The 19,811-nt window shown below is 37.6% G+C and overlaps 1 protein-coding gene across 8 annotated transcripts in view; it reads left to right on the forward strand.

The window, feature by feature from the left end:
* LOC131248140 (DNA replication ATP-dependent helicase/nuclease JHS1) overlaps positions 1-18,981 on the forward strand; it is a 41,991-nt gene extending 23,010 nt beyond the window's left edge. For 3 of the 8 annotated variants that reach the window (XM_058248215.1, XM_058248216.1, XM_058248217.1), the window contains exons 22-34: positions 464-536; positions 641-745; positions 918-1,085; positions 8,210-8,279; positions 8,369-8,520; positions 11,499-11,576; positions 11,673-11,765; positions 11,873-12,010; positions 14,096-14,135; positions 14,224-14,297; positions 14,435-14,572; positions 14,932-15,051; positions 18,621-18,981. In XM_058248215.1, the coding sequence (XP_058104198.1) occupies positions 464-536; positions 641-745; positions 918-1,085; positions 8,210-8,279; positions 8,369-8,520; positions 11,499-11,576; positions 11,673-11,765; positions 11,873-12,010; positions 14,096-14,135; positions 14,224-14,297; positions 14,435-14,572; positions 14,932-15,051; positions 18,621-18,782 (1,411 nt within the window). In that variant the 3' untranslated portion in view covers positions 18,783-18,981. Of the gene's footprint in view, positions 1-463; positions 537-640; positions 746-917; positions 1,086-8,209; positions 8,280-8,368; positions 8,521-11,498; positions 11,577-11,652; positions 11,766-11,872; positions 12,011-13,753; positions 14,136-14,223; positions 14,298-14,434; positions 14,573-14,931; positions 15,052-18,620 lie in introns of those variants that run through there. The other 5 variants (XM_058248219.1, XR_009172150.1, XR_009172149.1 and 2 more) reach the window with 5 other exon arrangements.
* The last annotated feature ends 830 nt before the right edge of the window (positions 18,982-19,811 follow it).

Here is a 19,811-nt window from a genome sequence, read left to right on the forward strand (position 1 = left end):
TGGGTGGGAGAGGGCAGGAGAGACTGACAGCAATCTGGGGCAGCCATTGCCATTGCTGTATAAGTGGGAGAGAGAGGGAGACAAGGAATGTAAAAAAGTTGTTTTATTTTAAAATTTTTATTTTTATTTTTACTTTTACCACGGGGAGTTAATGTTACTTGGGTTTGTAACTTATTTGGTAGGAAATAAGCTATGGGCATTTTGGTCATATACAAAATACGGTGTAAAATCTGTATGCAATTCGTATGGCTAACTAATGGTAGGGAGTTTTTTAACTAACGGCCTAGACTTCAGGTCTTTATTTGGAAATATCATAAAGGATGTGGTTTATATGGGAAAAAACCCTTTCCAAAATCATCACAGTGATGCTAGTAAAAAGGTGACTTCTATGTGCATACCTTAGATTTAAAAGAACCAAGACTTGAATATGCTAAATTCCCTGCATTTATTTGTTTACACGAAGATTCAACCTCACTCAACTGTTTGTACAAAGTGCGCGAAGTTCTCATCTCAGGAGGATGATTGTTGACCTAGAGGTGAGTACTAGATTCATCTGCATGCAGTTTCCTAAGTTCCGGTGTCTTTATGTGATACATATTGCTAATGCATCGCATTATCTTTTATCATTGTTTTGTTGCAGGCACCGAGGTTTGATAGTGGAGGCATATTCAGTCAGGACCCAGCAATATCATATGTTCGGTCAGAGAAGAATATGAATGATGATCAGCGAAGAGCTATTCACAAGGTTAATAATGTGTTTGTTTCCCTAACGTACTGCTCGGTGTCCTTTGTTTCGTACTATGTTATCCCATTTTCTTTAAATGTGAGCTATTTTCAGTGGGCAGTGTGCTCAGTGCTGAACTGATCATCTGTGTTCAATAGGATATGTCCCTCATCACATAATTTGATATTTTCAGATACTTACAGCGAAGGATTATGCTCTTATTCTAGGAATGCCTGGAACAGGCAAGACATCCACCATGGTGCATGCTGTGAAGGCATTATTGATGCGAGGTGCTTCCATTTTGCTTACGTCCTACACAAATTCAGCTATTGATAATTTGCTTATCAAGCTGAAGGGTCAGGTTATCTCCATCCCAGATGTATAGTTTTATCGGCAAGTTTCGTGTTCTAGAGATTACTGCTCTTCTTGATGCTAAACAATCACCTTGATGATAGAATGACACCGCCAAATTTGTGTTTCTATTTTGCACAACTAAGTATTGAGGCATTCAGTTTACAACTGATTTAATTGTTGAGAACAAACTGTAAGCATTTCAAAAACTGTGATCTTAAAGAAAATGATTATGTCAGTGGGAAAAGATCAATGATTTTATATTTTTTGTACTGATAAAGAAAGATGAATAATTGTTTTGCTTGCAACTTGATATTGTATTTCTTTCTGATGTTTAATTTCTTCAGTTTGGTAAATTTGTTTCCTGATTTTATGAATTCCTTTACCCCATTGGCTGGTCAATGTCAGCAGGTTATTTCGTCATGTGATTGCATGGTAATCAGCATATGATGTTTTTTATATTCAATTTATTGCATGTGCAGCTGTGCACTATAATTGGTACTAGCCTGATGTGTGTGTGTGTGTGTGTGTAGTCAAGTTCTTGGAATGCTTGGTTCCTTAGGATACGGGGAATATAATCGTTTTCTTAATTTTATAAAATCACAATTTTCTTTATGATTGATTTCTTTTATTCATTATTCACCGATTACTAACGGCTTGTTTGTTTCACCAATTTCCATGGTAACATAACGTAAATAAGCCACGACTACAATTTCAAGTGTTTGTTTAAACAAGTATTACAACATATAAATCTAGGATCAAATGCAGATGTAACCGGAGACGGGTAAAGGAATTTGTAATCATTACAATTTTACATTATAAAATTGTCATCTTTATAGTTTTTACCTGGATCAAATGTAAGCAATACCATCATTGTAGTAGAATGCAGCTGATGTCACCAGACAAGTAACGCAATTTGTAATCATTACTCATTTCCTTATGTAATTGGTGTAACTAATAGGTCCCTAGTGAAACAATGAAGTTGTTAATCAAATCCTATGTACTTGATGCATGATGAAGTTTTTTATCCCAAGGTGATGAAAAAAATCAGATTTCCATATTATATAAGCAATGAATCGTAAATTTCAACAATATTAAAATAATCCAAAACAGTAAACAAGTAAACAATATGTTAGATCCTAGGCTAATACGTGCTCGTAATAGGAATTATTAACATACTAAAGCAATAAGTCCCAATGGGATTAAGAAACCCCCCTATTAACATAGGGCTAGGACTAACATTTAAGGGAACAACTCAAATCTAATGAGGGTTTACCCAAAATAGATAGAAATAGGGTTTGCGAAAATTGGGGAAGGACTAGGGTTTCACAATTGGGGAAAAGTTGGGTTTAGGTTTAGGGTTAGATTAAGGTTTAGAAGCTAGGGTTTTTAATGTAGCACTAAGAGGGCATCAAGGGGAAAACTATGGGAAACAAGTGGGGAAGAGGGAGTGCATATTGCTGGCCGTACAGTCACGTCTGTATGGTTGGCGTATGGTTAGTCCTGGCTGCTCACGGACTAATTTCTTTGGGATTTTAGAATGGGATGAGTTTTAGATCCTTGGATTGTAGGGGAAAGAAGAAAGAGAGAGTAAAGGGTTGATGGATTGAGAGAGAGGAGGGAAAATACCTTGTAGTTGAGATAAAGAAGAAGATATCTAGGCTTCACACGTTGTAGTTAACGTTGGATTCACACCTTGAAAGTCTCAAATCACATGAGAGGAAGAAGAGAACATGCTTAAAATTCATTCAATCCAACATGAGCCCCCCCCCCTCCCCAAGTTTGCTTCTAACCCCCTACTTTGTGCAAATACCCCCTTGCGAAACCTAAAACCAAATAAACATGTAACTAAAGCCTCAAAAGTAAACTAAATGCTAATGAACCAAAATAACTATAATCCTAAGTGTTTGATCGATCCCAACGATGTCCATGATCAAGGCGGATCCAACGGTCAAAACTCGTCCAAAGTCTAAGCTCGTCCTCCATGCAACTCACAAACATCTTTCCAATGTGGGGTCTTTGATGATGCTCGTACATGCTATGTGGTCTTTTCAACTCCTCTAAACTCGAACGGGTACTCTCCTAGCTACAGGGAGACTGGGGCTTGCCTCCTTTGATACGTGTGTAGTGGCGTGTGTCATGTGATGTCCCCATCAAGACTCCAACCTTCCATGCTATGGATATCTCTTGCATTAGCACACTGAATGTGCACATAGCAGAAGGCACTTAGGAATTCATCTAATGCACTCTAGTAGAGAGGAGATTTCTCAATTGTAAATTTGCTTTGATTGGTTTAATTTTATTGCATGTAACGAAAGATAAATCTATTGGAAGCAAGTTGCAACTAACCATGCTTAGGTGTAATAATTCTATTTCATCTTTGTTGGAAACCTTGTTCCCTATTCTTTGGCACACTAGCTATTTCCGGGTTATGGGGAAGTATGGCCAATGTCTCTAGTATTGGTATCTTTACATGTATTGTTGACTGATGATACAAAAACACGTATGGATATTGTTGATAGTAGGAAATGTATCGTTGATTTAGGGAAACATGGGGAAAGCAGTGGAATTTTTTAATGAAACTTTAGGAGATAATAAAAGGCACATATTTACATATTTAGGAATAAGACATTACAAAAAGAACCATACATAATAAGTTTTCATTAAATAGGGGCCTAAAGCATGTGCCTTCATAAAAAAAAAATCAATGCATACTAACCAAAATAAGTTAATATAATACAAATTCAGCTACCAAACAATAACTAAGACATCCAAAAAGTAAAGGAATTGAAAAATGTACTTATGTGGCCATCCCTCGTACGTCTTACCCACATGGAGTTACAAGGTGGCTTGAAGTCGTTATAGCTATCTTCACTTTGTTGGCTATAGTACTATTGCTCTAGTATTGGCAGTACCGTGCCTAGGTCATTGTTTATTTATACTAGTTGAGGTACTCTCATGCATCTCTGGTACTCATCTTTCTTGAATTGTACAATTATGCTGGATGTGATACTGCATGATGGTAGCTGACTGTGGCTGAGCAGGGTATTGGGGAAACAGATTGACTCTAACCCCGACTCCCAGATAGAATTGAGCTCAATCACATTGTGGGTACCTCGAATATCCCCCTCTATCCATAAATGTAAGTGCTATCCTGCATTCGTGCATGTTTGTAGTTGGACAACTGTGTCTGAATGTTGTAGCTGCCATATCCATAACCATAATACCCTTATGCGCATAAGGTGGGATGGAAGTGGAGTTCTACTGTTCTAAATTGATATTTATCGATGAAAGGCTACGTGTAAGAGACTCCTTGGTGTGTGTGGCCTTATTCTCACTCTTTCAATATTGGAAATGTTGACTGAGCTCTACTTACTCTCCTCAAGGGTGATGGATAATATCAATGGCCTTCGTCCTAAGTGGCGTGGTCAAAGTGGCATCTTCAGTGGATTTGGCTAACAGATCGCTAACTTTGACCTGTTGTGCACTGTCGCCTCCACTCCCAATGCTATCATCTTCACCCCCGCTGTTGTTAGCACTCTTGTCAGACCAACTTTCATCCTCTCCATTACCACTGCCATTAGCTTCGTCATCGTCCTCACCATCCTCATTGCCACCACTAGTTGCGAGTAAAGTCTCATCCTCGCTCTAGATTACTCGATGTCGTGGAGTAGGCCGTGACTATACATTGCCATCCTTATCAAAATGTACTAGACTCTGATCAAACACCAAAGGAGTTGGGCTCGGTCCTTTGCTCATTCCGAACCTAGTTGACGACTTGACGTTAATATGAAGAGACATTGCTCCCTCAACTATCATTAGAGCAAGGTCTCTCTCAACACCATCTATATCAGTTAACTTGACCCACTCATAAAGTGTGCCCTTAACATCGTTAGCGAGATATGCCAGTGTGCCTATTGACAGTAGGTACAACAGGTCATGATGTGCCTCCATGTCACGCTTTGCCCATAGCTGCTTGTCTTTCAACTTTATATTGTAGTGGCATTATTTGAGCTTTTGTAGCTTTTCATAACCGAGTATGTTTCTGTTATTTGTGTGTATGAGTTACCACATGCTTCAATTCCTCGTGCATGTGACGAGGAGACAATTTGGGCAAAAACTTGGATGGCGATTAACTGCAATGTGAGAACATTGCCTTCGTACATCACCCACCACTTGCTTGCTAGTTGATTAGAAGCATGTATTAATTCAAATGGAAAATGCAGTTGCTCAACTATTAATAGGGCTGAAAGTTGGGCGGGTTCAACCCGACCGACCCAACATTGGGTTGGGCTCGGGCAGGATATATCGGGTCTGATTTCAAGTTTGGGCTATACAAACACTAACCCGATAAAACTTGGGTTGGGCTCGGGTTGAGGTCTCGGGTTGCCCGACCCAACCTGAACCCAATCAATATATAAGTTACTTATAAATTATAATTGAGTGTGGATCGTTTTTGTCAAAGGCACACTAGTGATGTCGGGTCTCATTTGTCCACGTCATTTCCAAGGACTCAAGCTAACAAGATATGCCGGATTTCTCTCTCCCAAATAGATTGCGTGCTATGCTACATGACTTTTAAATGAGCAGTTGTCCTATATTTTAGCTTGATTTTTTAAAGAAAAAAATGAAGTTCTTTATGATGAATAATCACATATATCATTAATAAAATCATAGATTCAAAAAAAGGTCCTATATTGAAATATAATAAACTAATATAATAACGAAAATATTAGCATGTATACACGCGACCAACCTGATCAACCCGACCGAGCCCGCTTGGGTTGGGCTTGGGTTGAGAATTCCCAACCCGAGATTGGGTTGGGTTGGGTTAGGGTTGAGCACCAACCTGCCCGACTTTCAGCCCTAACTATTAACCATACTATTTGATTATTTGAAGAAATAAATGTACTCACATGGTGATGCAGGACCAGTGCATGAACCAAATAAGATGTGAGATCAAGTAGCAGAATTAAGATAATTAACAAAAAAACACAAGCATTCCCATAATCATCACGAATCCCACGAAAACCAAAAGAACATCATGCATGATCATAGCCTAGGCTACTAACATCGTCACACAAGATCTTTAAATAAAATGAAACTAGGATCTAAGGATCCCGTTGAAGGCCACGTCTTGTCATTTGTGACCTTAAGGATCCTATAAATCGGTTGCAAGGTGCCAATGACATCACAAAATGTATCAACGAAGGAATCACTAAGCACGATTTTTGCAACCCTCTGTGCACTCTGGGTTTTTCTTTGGTTCTCCAAATATCTCTTAGATCTTAATAATCCTTTTAGCCTCGGTCTATGCTTATATAAGCTTTTGAGTGTGATAAAGTTTGTTGTGAACCGTGTCGCACTAGGTCAGGCAATATTTCCCCGATTCTCATCGTGCATTGCGGTCAGCAAACTCTATATGAAGTTCGTCACCTTCCTTCGCTGCATAATGGTCCTAACTAACTCTCTTTGACCTATCGATCCAAGCATTATGTTAATGAAGTGAGCTGCGCACGAGGTCTAATAAATACTTCTTCGTCAACTTCTTCCTCACTTAGACGAACACACTGTTGTTGTCCATCAGTACTTGCACAACATTCTTCAAGCTCACCTTTCGAAGCCCTTCCTTCAAAAGGCTATATATAGTAGTGATGCTTTATGTGGGCGGATGCATTAATAGATTTGTGGAAAATTGGTTGCTTTGCAATACTCCATTAAGTTGATAATAGACAAGTTTGTTGATATCATACATCCATCGCACATGACTGTCATTCCGTATGTCTCTAGTTCAGCTTGAGTTTCTTTATCTAAGCTTGCACCTCATACTCACGATCGAGATAGACCCCCAAGATCTCCTTTGGCGTTGGAGGCTTCACACTTTGCTCGATACGTTGGACGATGTCGATCATATCATGAAAGTGGTGATTGGGCGCTGTATGTGGTGGTATGTGGCTTGAAATAAACTACCTAGCTATGGCGCACCCTATAGTCTTCTGGAATCCCATCATGCTCCATAAATATTTTAGTCTCGTCTGCTTTGCACCTGCAATAGTGCATCTGTAACGTGAGCATTCTAGGCGCACCTGAGCTGGACCCACCACCATTTTCTGCCCCCATCTTCCTTACTACCACCAACCTCACGTGTAGAGGCCTCAAACGACAACCTAATCTTTTCAAGACGTCTCCTCTACTCTCTATCCCAACCCGGTGCCAAGGACTCGTGCATCACTTGTTCCTACTCACTCCTATCCCTCTAAGTAACATAGTTCTCGGGATATTTGCCATACCCTCATCATTATCATCATCCCGCTCCTCATCAACAATATCTGGGTGTTCCATGCAAAAAGAAAGACAAAATGCAATTTTTTTTTCCAATTTTTTCATATCTTAGGTGTTCCAGCCTACTAAGGTTTTGAGCTTTGTTTTCTCCCCTAAAACACAGATTTGTTCACAATGCTTGAAGATGAATGGTCAAAATCAACCCCCCACAAGATCCCAAAAAAACATTCTCAATTTTTTTCTTTTTCTTTTTTTGATTCTCTATTTTTTGCCCATTTACACACTTTACAAGCACAGTTTACCGTATCGACAAGTATCGGTGATAATTTCGTCAATATAGGGGAGGGTTTATAAAGAAGATTCGGTGAAACTGTAGCGATATGGTAAAGTATTGATAAAATATATCGTCGAAACCTGGAAAAGAGACAATTCATGGAGGTTTTGGTATTGCCAGCGATTCCAATATTATCAGTGATAATATCGTTATTATTGCCAATAACTGGAACACCGGTAATAACTGTATGACTCAAAAGAATGACTGTTGTAATCTTGTTGTGAATTGTTTGACACAATTTGTAGAATGATCTCAAACTCTGGTGTGTAAAGTTTCCTAGTATCAAATTCGAACATCCTTCTAATAAAAGAAGAAAAGAAATTCAGAAATCCGTTTTGCATTTTCTTGGAGAATGACAATTTCTCATGGTGGAAGAGGAAACATGAATTTGTCTGTGTTCATTGTTGGAGAATATTTTTTCATCATGTAAACTGAACCTATCTTTGATTTCATTTCCTGAGTATTGTTTTTTCTTGTAAGAGTTCTTTGCATTTTGCTTAACACATTGGCCATTTTAGGGCATAGATTTTGTACGTCTTGGAAGAGATGAAGCAGTGCATGATGAAGTTCGTGGAAATTGTTTTTCAGGTTAGATTGGCTTATTATTATTATTATTATTTTTTATCCTGCTGTTTCTTTATATGCTTTATGCATATCTGAATCCTCTCTTGTGACAGCAACAAAAACACATAGTTTGGAGGAAATTAAACTGAGAATCAACCAAGTCAGTGTCGTTGGTGTTACCTGCTTGGGGATAAACCATCCCTTGCTTGCACACAAGAAGTTTGACATATGTATAATGGATGAAGCTGGACAGACAACCCTGCCTGTATGTGCACTCTCTTCTCACTTTGTGCTTTTGTTTACTTCATGTTAGTCCTACTTGAGAGCTTTTTGTGCAGTACAACACTATTTAAAACCTTCTGAATAGTGCAGGATAGTTTCAATCGGAGTCATATATGGTGGTAGGAAGTATCATAGCATGCATATGATTGGTTTGAAGTGAGCATTATGTGTGTATTTGAAGTTGAAGGTGTGCCCTGCTTGTAGTAGAAATATGATGTTTTAATTTTTTACATCTTTATATTCTGTTGGTGAAATATGGTGCTTTCATAATGGATTTACTATTTGTGGGTAATCTTGTCATATACCCGTTGGTTGTTTCATTTTCTTAGATGTCATATCCATGAAAGTTAAATTTGGTTTACTTTAACAAGCACCACAAAATGGTTGTGTCAAACAACCACTTGCTCTAAAAGCTCGAGCCGTTAGATGATGGCATATCAATGTATATCAAGGGTCTTTAACACTCCCCCACACATGCGGGATGGAACTCTGCAAAGGAACATACTAGGCAAGGGTGGAGGACACTCACAAATCACACCATAAACGGCCCCATGTGGGATAATATATTAGGGAGCCATATTCGCTACTCCTTGGACTCGAACGGAAGACCTAATGCTTTGATACCATGTCAAATAACCACCTGCTCTAAAGGCTCAAGCCATTAGAGGATGGTGTATGAATGTATATTGAGGGACTTTAACATTCCCCCGCATATGCGGAGTGGAACTCCCAACGGGAACATACTAGACAAGGGTGGAGGGACACTCACATCATAAACAAGCCGGGCTTGATTTCCCTGTCCTTGATGGAGACCTTGAGGTTCTCTTTGTAGTATGAAGTTCAGCTCAACATATTCTTCCATATGTAAACAAAAGTGATTTTTTTCTAGGAGTTCCTACTCTTCTGCAGATCAAGATTATTTTGCAAAATGTTAGATTCCATCCCGTGTATATAAATAGAAAGTGTCTCACAAAACTTTATGTTAGAAGGCCTCTTCAAATCCAGATCCCTATGCTCATGCATATCTGAAGAATTCTTCCAGCAGAGACCTGGCTTCCAATAAAGCTTGGTGCTGATTTTTTTACATAGTGATTGTTTAGTGTCTTAACAATTGATTAATAATGTTTATTAACTATCTACTGCTTGTAGTTGTATCAAATATCAATTAATATCGATGGTTTACTAAGATGTTCAGTATCTTTAAAAAAATTTCAGTACCCAAGAGGGATCTCCTGATACCTGGAGAAGGGTAAGGATAAGGTACCCCCATTCGAGGGACTTGAACTTCATATCTACTGAGGTTTTGAACACCAGACCTATCAATTATTTAGCATTTACAATGAACATATGAATAGGGGCTATAAAGACAACCTTTGATATTGTTAGGGAAGTATTTGAACATGATTATACTTGTAACCTGTGTCCTGAGAATTTGGATTTAAGAGGACCCATGGGGAGTGCTCCAGTGATACTGGTGCCACCTTTAGTAATGTTGCCACATAGCTATTGTGGGCCCCACGTGGGTGTAGATCACAGCCAAACCATCCAAAAGATGCACCATAGCACGACGTGCACCCAGCTGAAAAATCAGGCCAATCCAATCATCAGATGGGCAAGGCATAGAAGACAATGTATAACCACCACAACTCCCAAAATTCATGTAGTGTGGCCCATGTATGTGCATGGAATCCATCCTATCCAAAGATGTGCTCCATCATGATGATAAGAATTCCCATAAAATTGACCAATCAAATTATCAGTTGTGTTCCACCACTTGAATTTGGAGGTTATTGGGCGTATTTCCATTGTTTTCTATGTTGTAGCTTACTTTGTGGCTGGATTGGCCTGATTTTTAGGGCATGTGACCATCCTGGGAGTGCACACCTTTGGATTGTGTTGTATGTCATCTACACACTACATACGCCCCACAACAGCCTGGCTTCACAGTTACGTATGGTGGTACGGTATGACTGGAGGTCCTCAGGATACAAGTCCTTTTTGTACTTGTTATGGTTATCTGTACTCTAGTATCATAGACAGTTTGTACCTGAAAACTCAGGCACCAAACTTTTTTTTTATTAAAATATTTCTCATTTTTATGTTCTTTGCTTTTACCTTTTTTTGGGCATTTTCCTCAGTTCTTGGTATTTTCAGTTAAAAAATCCAGAAAAAAAGAAGTGAGGTTCATGCCTCTCTTCAAGAAGGGCTGAAGTGTCCTTCCTTTGTCCTTTCCCTTTTCAACTACTCGATGTCATAACATCCTAGGACTGAATGAGGCAATGTGTATGTGTCTGAAGGACTTGGAGGTATGACTGGATGTCCTCAGGATACAAGTCCTTTTTGTACTTGTTATGGTTATCTGTACTCTAGTATCATAGACAGTTTGTACCTGAAAACTCAGGCACCAAACTTTTTTTTTATTAAAATATTTCTCATTTTTATGTTCTTTGCTTTTACCTTTTTTTGGGCATTTTCCTCAGTTCTTGGTATTTTCAGTTAAAAAATCCAGAAAAAAAGAAGTGAGGTTCATGCCTTTCTTCAAGAAGGGCCGAAGTGTCCTTCCTTTGTCCTTTCCGTTTTCAACTACTCGATGTCATAACATCCTAGGACTGAATGAGGCAATGTGTATGTGTCTGAAGGACTTGGAGGTGATTATGGGCCTTTCATTGGTCATAAACAACAAACCCAAATTAAAATTTTTGTTGCTTCAAAGTAAATGGCCTAATGTGATGCTGCTGATGTAACAAAAATAATCACACATGGTCCTAGCCTCTGAAGTTGGACCTAAAAAAGGGAAATTGTATGTACCCTTGCATCCTTTTTATAATTGTTTATCTTTTTTGGGGCATGTGTTTCTTAAACTGCTATATGAGGTTGATATCAGCATTAATGATTGTCACTATATCTTACTTGGTTATCCATTTTTCCATTGAAGTCGGTGATTTTGTTTTCCGTGCTCAGGTATCTTTAGGGCCATTGATGTTTGCTTCGACATTTGTTCTTGTTGGAGACCATTACCAGCTACCCCCACTTGTTCAAGTAAGCATCCATGTTTCTTTCAGTTCTAAATCTTTAAAATATCTGCCACTGTTCCACTTATCGTTTGACTGACCAGGTGTAGTAGTTATTTTTTAGAGCACAGAGGCCCGGGAAAATGGGATGGGGATTAGCTTGTTTTGCAGGCTTTCCGAAGCTCATCCTCAGGCAATTTCAGCTTTGCAATGCCAGGTTTCTATGATCTATTGACCATTGTCTTTTCTAAGATGGCTTACTTTCTCCTTTATTTGCACTTATAGTGGTTACTTATGTGAGCTGAAATATCTTGTCTCATGCAGTATCGCATGTGTGCTGGTATTATGGAACTATCAAATGCCCTGATATACGGAAACAGATTGCGTTGTGGTTCAGGCAAAATAGCAAATGCCAAGCTTGAGTTTTCAAGTGCAAAGCATATTATGTCATGGCTAAAGGAGGTAAACTAATCCTTCTCTAATAATTGTATTAGTTGTCTTATGTATTTCTCTAATGCAAGTTACAAGGGGATTTTTTTTTTTTTTTTGGAATCCAGGCTCAACACCCTGTTTGAATTTTGAACGACCTGGAATAATTTCCTCATGTGATAATGAAGCCATTTATTGATGCTCAACAGTTTGGATTCTAGGATACAAAATATTATTCACCCAAAATGTCAACTCTAAATATTGCAAATTCAGACCAAGGAAATAAATGCATGACTGTAATTGCTATGTTCCATCAATGAAGTTAGCTGACCTTATTGGCCTTAACTGATTCATTCTTATTTTCCTGGGAATCTGTATATGAAAAATCTCTGATCAGCCACCATGGCCTATTCTCTCAAAGGCTCTCAGGATGGGATATCAAGCTTGGCAGTATTACCTTTTCTACAGGCCAATCTATTGCAGCAACAAGGTCTTATATTCTGTCTCAACCTGAGGAAGAGAAGCTGAATCAAGTGAGATTAGGAGGCTGATTAGCCACTCCTGTACTAGCAATAATGCTCAATGTTGTCAAAATAGTTACCGTATTGCAAATTGTAAGATATATATATATATATATATATAAAATTTTTCTTAAAAATTTGATAAAAAAATTGAAAATATAAATGAATAAGGTTTTTTTTTTTTTTCAAAAAAAAAACTCCTCGATCATCCTTTTGCCATCAATATGCACCAAGCAATACCATATCATGATAGTGTTATAGGGTTCTTATCTTTCCTTTTATTTTGTCTTTCAAGAAATTTCCCTTAAAAACACACGAGGATCCTTCAATATGTTATGTTCTTGTTGCCTTTTTTGAATGTAGAATCATGTTGGAAAAGCAACATTTGAATTATAGACCTTTGAAAAAGGATATTTTGACTTCTAAACATCGTTCCACAATACATATAAGTCAACATGATCATAATCATCCATAAAAACGTTCCAAATAAGTCAAACATCAATTTGACCAGTTAAGAAGTATGAACTCATAAAAGAAGCTCCAAGATTTAACATTGAAGAGGTAGCGTTTAATCTCTTATAAAGAACAAATAAAATAATTTACCTTTTCTAATTGATTCTCAAAGTCCCCAGCAATTTGAAAACATAAAATGAAAGCCAGGTGAAGCTTAAAATAGAAGAGAATAAGTATAGTTTGAATCGTAAATTGTAGGATTCCTATAAAAAGGGATTCAAGGTGGGATTGTTTTGTTTGAGATTTGACTCAAGTCGTAAATCATAGGATTTTGACAACACTTGTCATGCTAATGGGATTGCAATAGATCCAAGACAATGGACCTCTTGTCGTCCACAACCTAACCCATATAAGGTAAAAGGTCTCCTGTTTTTCCCAATATCACAAAACCATTATTTCAGACTTCCTGACCAACATAATATTCTGTTGCAAATATCAAAAGGTTAAGTTCATTTCCTTAACTAGTTACTAGTTTAGGATGCGGAAAAGTTAAATCAAGTGAGATTTGGGGGCTGATTGGCCACTTCTAAACTAGAGATCATGCTAAAGGGATAAGCAGTAGAGACAATGGGCCTCTTGACTCCTCTTTTCCCCAATATCAGTAAACTATGTTTCACTTTATAACCAACGTATTATTCTGTTTGCAAATATCAAAAGGTTAAATTCATTTCATAAACTTCTGCCAGTGTTTAACAATCTCATGCATCATTGTCACCCTTAACTGAAGAAACCCTTTACCCAGGTGTCTCTCCTGCTTCAAATTGTGCTTCAGACTCATGCATCCACACCAGAGCTCTTTGTACATGCCAACATTTTGAAATGGACACTTCCTCCTTCCTGCACCCCAAGCTGCTATTGCTTTCTTTCACATTTCTGCAACTCTATACTGTTACTATGCACATGCTCACTAATGGTTCCTGTCTTTACACACAAGTGTACTTGTATTTGTACATGATTGTCATGTGGATTGAATACAGTGGTCGATTTTGCATGGCATTGCCTATGCATGCATGATTTCTATGATGCATCTTCTCATGCTTCATCATTTTCATTTGTGCTCAGCTTCTGCTCTCAAAAATTTCAGGTCCTGGATCACAACAAGTCAGTTGCATTTATCAGCACAGGTTGGAGATGTTTTTAGATGTTTTCTTGATTTCCAATCTTAGATTTTTGGTACCGAGACTGAACTAAATGAACATTTTCACAAACTAGATATGCTGCCTGCTTTAGAAAAAAAGGAACATAAGGCTGTAAACAACCCAACTGAAGCGTACATTGTCAAAGAGGTATGACCTTTACCTGAATCCCTTTATTTATTTATTTTAAGTTTCTTTGTTGATATCATTCCTTCAGTGTATTCAAAATGAAATCAACTTGCTAATTTTAATTGTAGTCATTCATGTTTTTATTATTTATCATGTAGGTTACTGAGGAGCTGTTAAACAGAGGCATTCTTGGGGATGAGATCGGCATCATTACCCCCTACAACTCACAGGCAAATCTCATCCGGCGTGTTGTTGGCACACCATCCGTGGAGATACACACCATTGACAAATACCAGGTTATCCCATGACAGAATGCAAATGGATGCTTAACTACTTTCCAGCAAAGAAATAACTATCTCCCTGGGTTTTCAAAATGGCCGAGTGATCTTTGACATTCAAGTGTTATATATGTTCTCCAAATATGTTGACATATCCCTTTTCATTACTGAACTTAGCCTCTAGCAAAATTGGAGTGCTTGTCTAGTGAAACAGTGCCACACCATTTTGGTTAATTTTTATAGATTCATTGATTTGCTTACAAAAGATTAACATTATGTTCCTTAATTTTCAATTGACTCTATGGTCATTGTTACTCGGGAGTGTGACAGGCCCGGGATGCTTATTAATTTATGCTCTACCTGTGTTAATTAATCAGGGAAGGGATAAAGACTGCATATTAGTGTCCTTTGTAAGATCCAGTGAAAATTTACGGGCTTCTCATTCTACTCTGCTTGGGGACTGGCATAGGATCAATGTGGCTATAACTCGTGCAAAGGTTGGTAGCTATGCCTCTCCAAATGCTCCATTACTGCTTTAATCACTTGCTTTCAAATTCATATTCACACTAAAATATTAACCAAATTTGACATTTCATTCATCATCATCCCTTTCCTTTTGCTGCATTTCTCTGGGTTATAATTTCCAATTTTTTGTTCAAGTGCGTCAGCTTGTTTAACTTGTGATCTTTTTAGGATTTAAATTTTTCGATAAGATGTTTTATTAATTGAAAGTTTGTGATAATAGAGAAAGACAAGGCAAGAGGAGAGGAAAAAAGAAAAGAATGGAAAAGAGTAAAAGAGAGGTTAGGGTTGGATCCCTCCACTTATTTACTGAAGTTATAAAATAAAAATACCATCCTCAAAGGGTGCACCATATGATCATATGGCCTGTATTAATCAGCTTTAACATTAATAATTATTTTGTCTTTAGATTTAAAATTGCTTCAGTGCCAACTTAGTCATCAGGGAGAGGATGGACTGGACGACATCCCAACGTTCAGCTGCTTCATTGATTGATACTTCTAGGCCTTCCATAATTTGTGGCCGTGTGGGTCTGTGATGGCGTCAGCAAAGGGTGTTGCTCCATACCAAGATGCTGATGATAGTTGTCATTGAAGAGGGTTGATGTCAGGTGGACAGCTGGTTGTTGAACTTCTACCAGGCAAAATGACAATTCATGTTTAAAGTTTAAACGGGATTCGTACAGCCTACTCCAAATAGATGCGAGGAATCTGTGATGAAGACAATGGAATATTTGCTCATTCTTGATTTCAGTTAACCCCATCCTCAAATGACTGAACTTGGTATGTTGGCACTAGGTTACCTGAACACATGCATACTGATGACAGAGCTCGGCATTCATCAGTTTATTATGACTGATCCATATTCATCAAATTTGGTATGAATATTGATGCCTTTTTGAACTTGCATAAACGATACTAATTCTAAGTGTTTTTTTTTTTTTTTTTTTCTTTTTCTTTTTTTAACGTTGTTTGAAAACTTGGTGAGTCAACTAGGGACTTGTCCGAGTTTACTCGGATTGGCCAAAAACCTGACCAATCCATGTTGTGGATCATTTCTGTATAATGAGTTTTAGGCAACTTGGCCAGGTTTTACAATGACTTGGCTGATCCATCAAGTCGTGAATTCTAGACCGAGTTGATCCCTTATAAAAAAATTTGGTAAAATCAACTAATCAACAAAAGTCTTTGTTGTTAGTGGACTGATTTTCTTTGGTTTTATTAGCAATATTTTTACTTTTCAATAGCAATTCCATATCAATTAATATCCTTGATTAGATTATAGTTCTTTTTATTTCAAAATTAATCTTCTACTCCTTTCCTAATCTCATTCTTCTCATTCTTCATAAGCCCAAAATACATTTGTTTTATTCACCATATGCAAAGTTACATGGTACTACAAGTCCTAAGATGTGTTTATTTGTAAATCCCTTTTCTTTTCTATTTGGTTTGTCATATATGTTCATACAAATGGTCATCCCACTGATTTTTCTTCTAAGCTACCCTACCAATTGATGTTCCTGATTATTGAGATGATGGGTGACGCATGGATTCTTTCTTTCTTCTCTCTACTGATGAATATAATAGGTATTAAAATGAATAATATCCCTTTCACATAGTTGAAAATTTATCATAATATATATTATTATTAATGATTATTTTGAATACATTACTATCAGATGACATGTTATTTGTATTTGTATTTTTCCCCCAATTTTGACTAAAAATATAATAGACCTAATAACATTATCTCTGATATTATCGAAATATCTCTGATAGTATCTGCATCTCTAGCTCGGTGATACCAATAACACTCGTAGCGATACTGATAACGTAGTATAAAAAATTATAGTTATTGGCGATGTATCGCTATATATCACTAAATATCGCTAATGTATCGATATCGTCAATATTTTCAACTGTGTAAATTCCAGGTGTTGCTTGTATTTCCAATGCATCGATACCGCCGGTGTATCGCCAACATTTTCGATTGTGTAAATTCCAAGTGTTGCTTGTATCACCAATGTATTTGCGATATTTCGATAATATCGCCAAAAATCTGTCTTAAAAAATTCTCATTTCATATTTTGTGGGCTGGTTCTATACAGTGTTCAATTTGTCTATGATATTATCATTATCACAACATGGTGATATCGAGATCACAATCTTTCGTTTCTTTTTTAGTTGTGAACAATTTGTTGGGAAATATCATGTGTTGGCGATATTCCTAAATATCAATAGATGTTTGGATGGAAGGTTGGAGGGATAAATGGGATGGATGATATGGTTGGATTGATTTCTTACAACAACACATGCTTTTACACCCCCATTAAATGGAAACCTATTATGTATGCATTCTTTTTGCAAATTTTATTTTATTTTTTGGTTCTTAAATGTGCAAATGTGTATTTTAGCATCTCATGAAGTTCCATTGAAAAATTCCACCGTTTTCCCCATATTTCCCACATTTTCAGTTATCAGCAATATTATCGGTGCCATCGATATTGTTTCCGTATCCCCGGCTAGCGATACCGACACTTCGAGCTGGGACCTAATCAAAATTTACGAGACTAAGCTGAGTCACTGTATCAACTCATCCAAGTCTTGACTCATTGGTTGGCCAAGCTGAGTCCAAGTTTCTGGTTTCTGAACAATGCATTTCTACACATTCACAATACCCAACAAACAAGCACAATATGTTGCATGGACTCTTCTAAACTAGCGGAATACCGATGTCAAGACATATCGAGCTTGAAACTGGTCTTTGATGTGACATTTCTATATTTTCATCCCATTTCTTTTCCCAAACAAATAAACTAAATTTATATTCACCGTATATTTTTAGCACTAAAAATGTAAAATTACATTTATAGATCAAATTGTATAACCCGTAGTATTACTTATTTCAACCATTTGATTGATTGTGTAAATTTACAGTGGATTTTGATTATGCATTTCTCAAATTCTCAATACAAAACTGTGGAAATTGTAATACATCTATAAAATCTACTCCATATCCCATTAACCCATTACAACCGTATGGTTGGATGTTAGCTTTTTTCTTCGAGGTTCTTAATGGCAGATAGCAAGGCCCCAGTTTAACCATTTGATGCCATCTAGGTGCTGTAAATTATTTCTGCCACATCAGGAGCATTCAGCAGGGGAAAGAACTTTTAGATTCTCGTAATAGAAACCCCTGAGAATTACTCAGTCACACTTTCCAATGAATAGTCCTATCAGGGAACCAATTAAGCTTGAAGCAGAACTCGGTTTCACATGTGAAAATGCATCAATATGATTAATTTAGCTAGCTTAGGAAAGTTAATCTAACTGCTCTAAATTTTCATTCACAAGATATGGGCCATTTGGGTAGTACTGACCATTTGCATGCCTATAAGCATGGTTTTAAAAAAAATTGCTGTTGCAATGGTGTATAACGTATATCGACATTTTGATTTCCTGTTTCCCTATGCCGATTTGGTAGGATGGCATGCTGTTTGAAATACCATGATGATCAATGACAGTTGTTGCTATTGTGGGTACAGAAGAAGTTGATCATGGTCGGATCATGCAAAACCCTTTCAAAGGTCCCATTGCTAAAGCTTCTGATCAAGAAGGTTGCCGAGCAGTCTGGCATTGTGAATGTCTCAAAGGCAGATATCCATTACCTTGGAGAGTTGAAGAAATGCTCTCAGGTGAGTGTATAAAAGTAGGCGGTTTTCTGTTTTCCCAAAATTTTGTCAATGTTTGTTTGTTTGTTTTTTAAAATTCTTCTTATTATTATTTTTTAACTTTTTTGTAAGCATCCATAACCAGCTGTGCTATTCAGCTGGAGACCACTGTTTTTGTGTTCCATCTGGAAAATGCAAATTAGTTAAAAGAAAAGGATTTTGATAGCTGACAGAAGGTTTAAAGCTTGCTCCCGTGTCATCAGTTTAGATGAGGCAATCAAGACAGTTATTGCCATGGAACTGCTCGGCCATAGGAATATTTGCTGGTGGTGAATCTTGTCACCGTCTGATCAAAATCAGCTAGCAATGGCGAATATGCAGCATTTAATCAGAACAACCATCCATCACCATTGGACAGTGAAATGATTCAGCCACAGTATCTTTATTTATTATTTTTTCTTGCTAGATCCTTTCATGTAGAAGAAAATGAGGCCACCTTTATCTTGATCTCCGGTCTCAATCCATCGGGCACTGCTGTAGATGGGAGTTTCCAGTTGGATCAAGGAGACCTTGCCAATCAAATGCGTCTACTTCTGTCATTATGATCTTATCCAACCATTTGTGATTGATTGGACATTTGAGATCATCTGGTTTGTGACCAGTTTCAGCCCATCCATGTGGGCTACTAGATGAATGGCCCAGATCCCTCTGCATGACTGAGAATGGAGCATTCCTACTCACGGTCTATTAGGGCTGTTCTGCCGCAATGTCCACTTCAGCTGATGTTTCTTTTTAAACTTCCACACGAGATCATATGGACACGACCGCATTCCACCATCTAGTTAATGACCCATATACAGTGATCACAGTTCGACTTGTAGGTTCCAGTTGTAGAGCCACCCAAAAAACCACGAAGTCAGACGACCCTAAGTGACGGGTGTCCTAACGGTTGATTAGACTGCAACTCGCTTCTCTATCACCGACATGATTATGGCCCCAGGATGGACTCTTTAACTAGATATGGCTTCTTTTTTCTTTTTTTTCCCCTCTGTTTTAAGCAGGGAT

This window comes from Magnolia sinica, chromosome 6 (genome assembly GCF_029962835.1).
Source record: "Magnolia sinica isolate HGM2019 chromosome 6, MsV1, whole genome shotgun sequence".
NCBI lineage: Eukaryota > Viridiplantae > Streptophyta > Magnoliopsida > Magnoliales > Magnoliaceae > Magnolia > Magnolia sinica.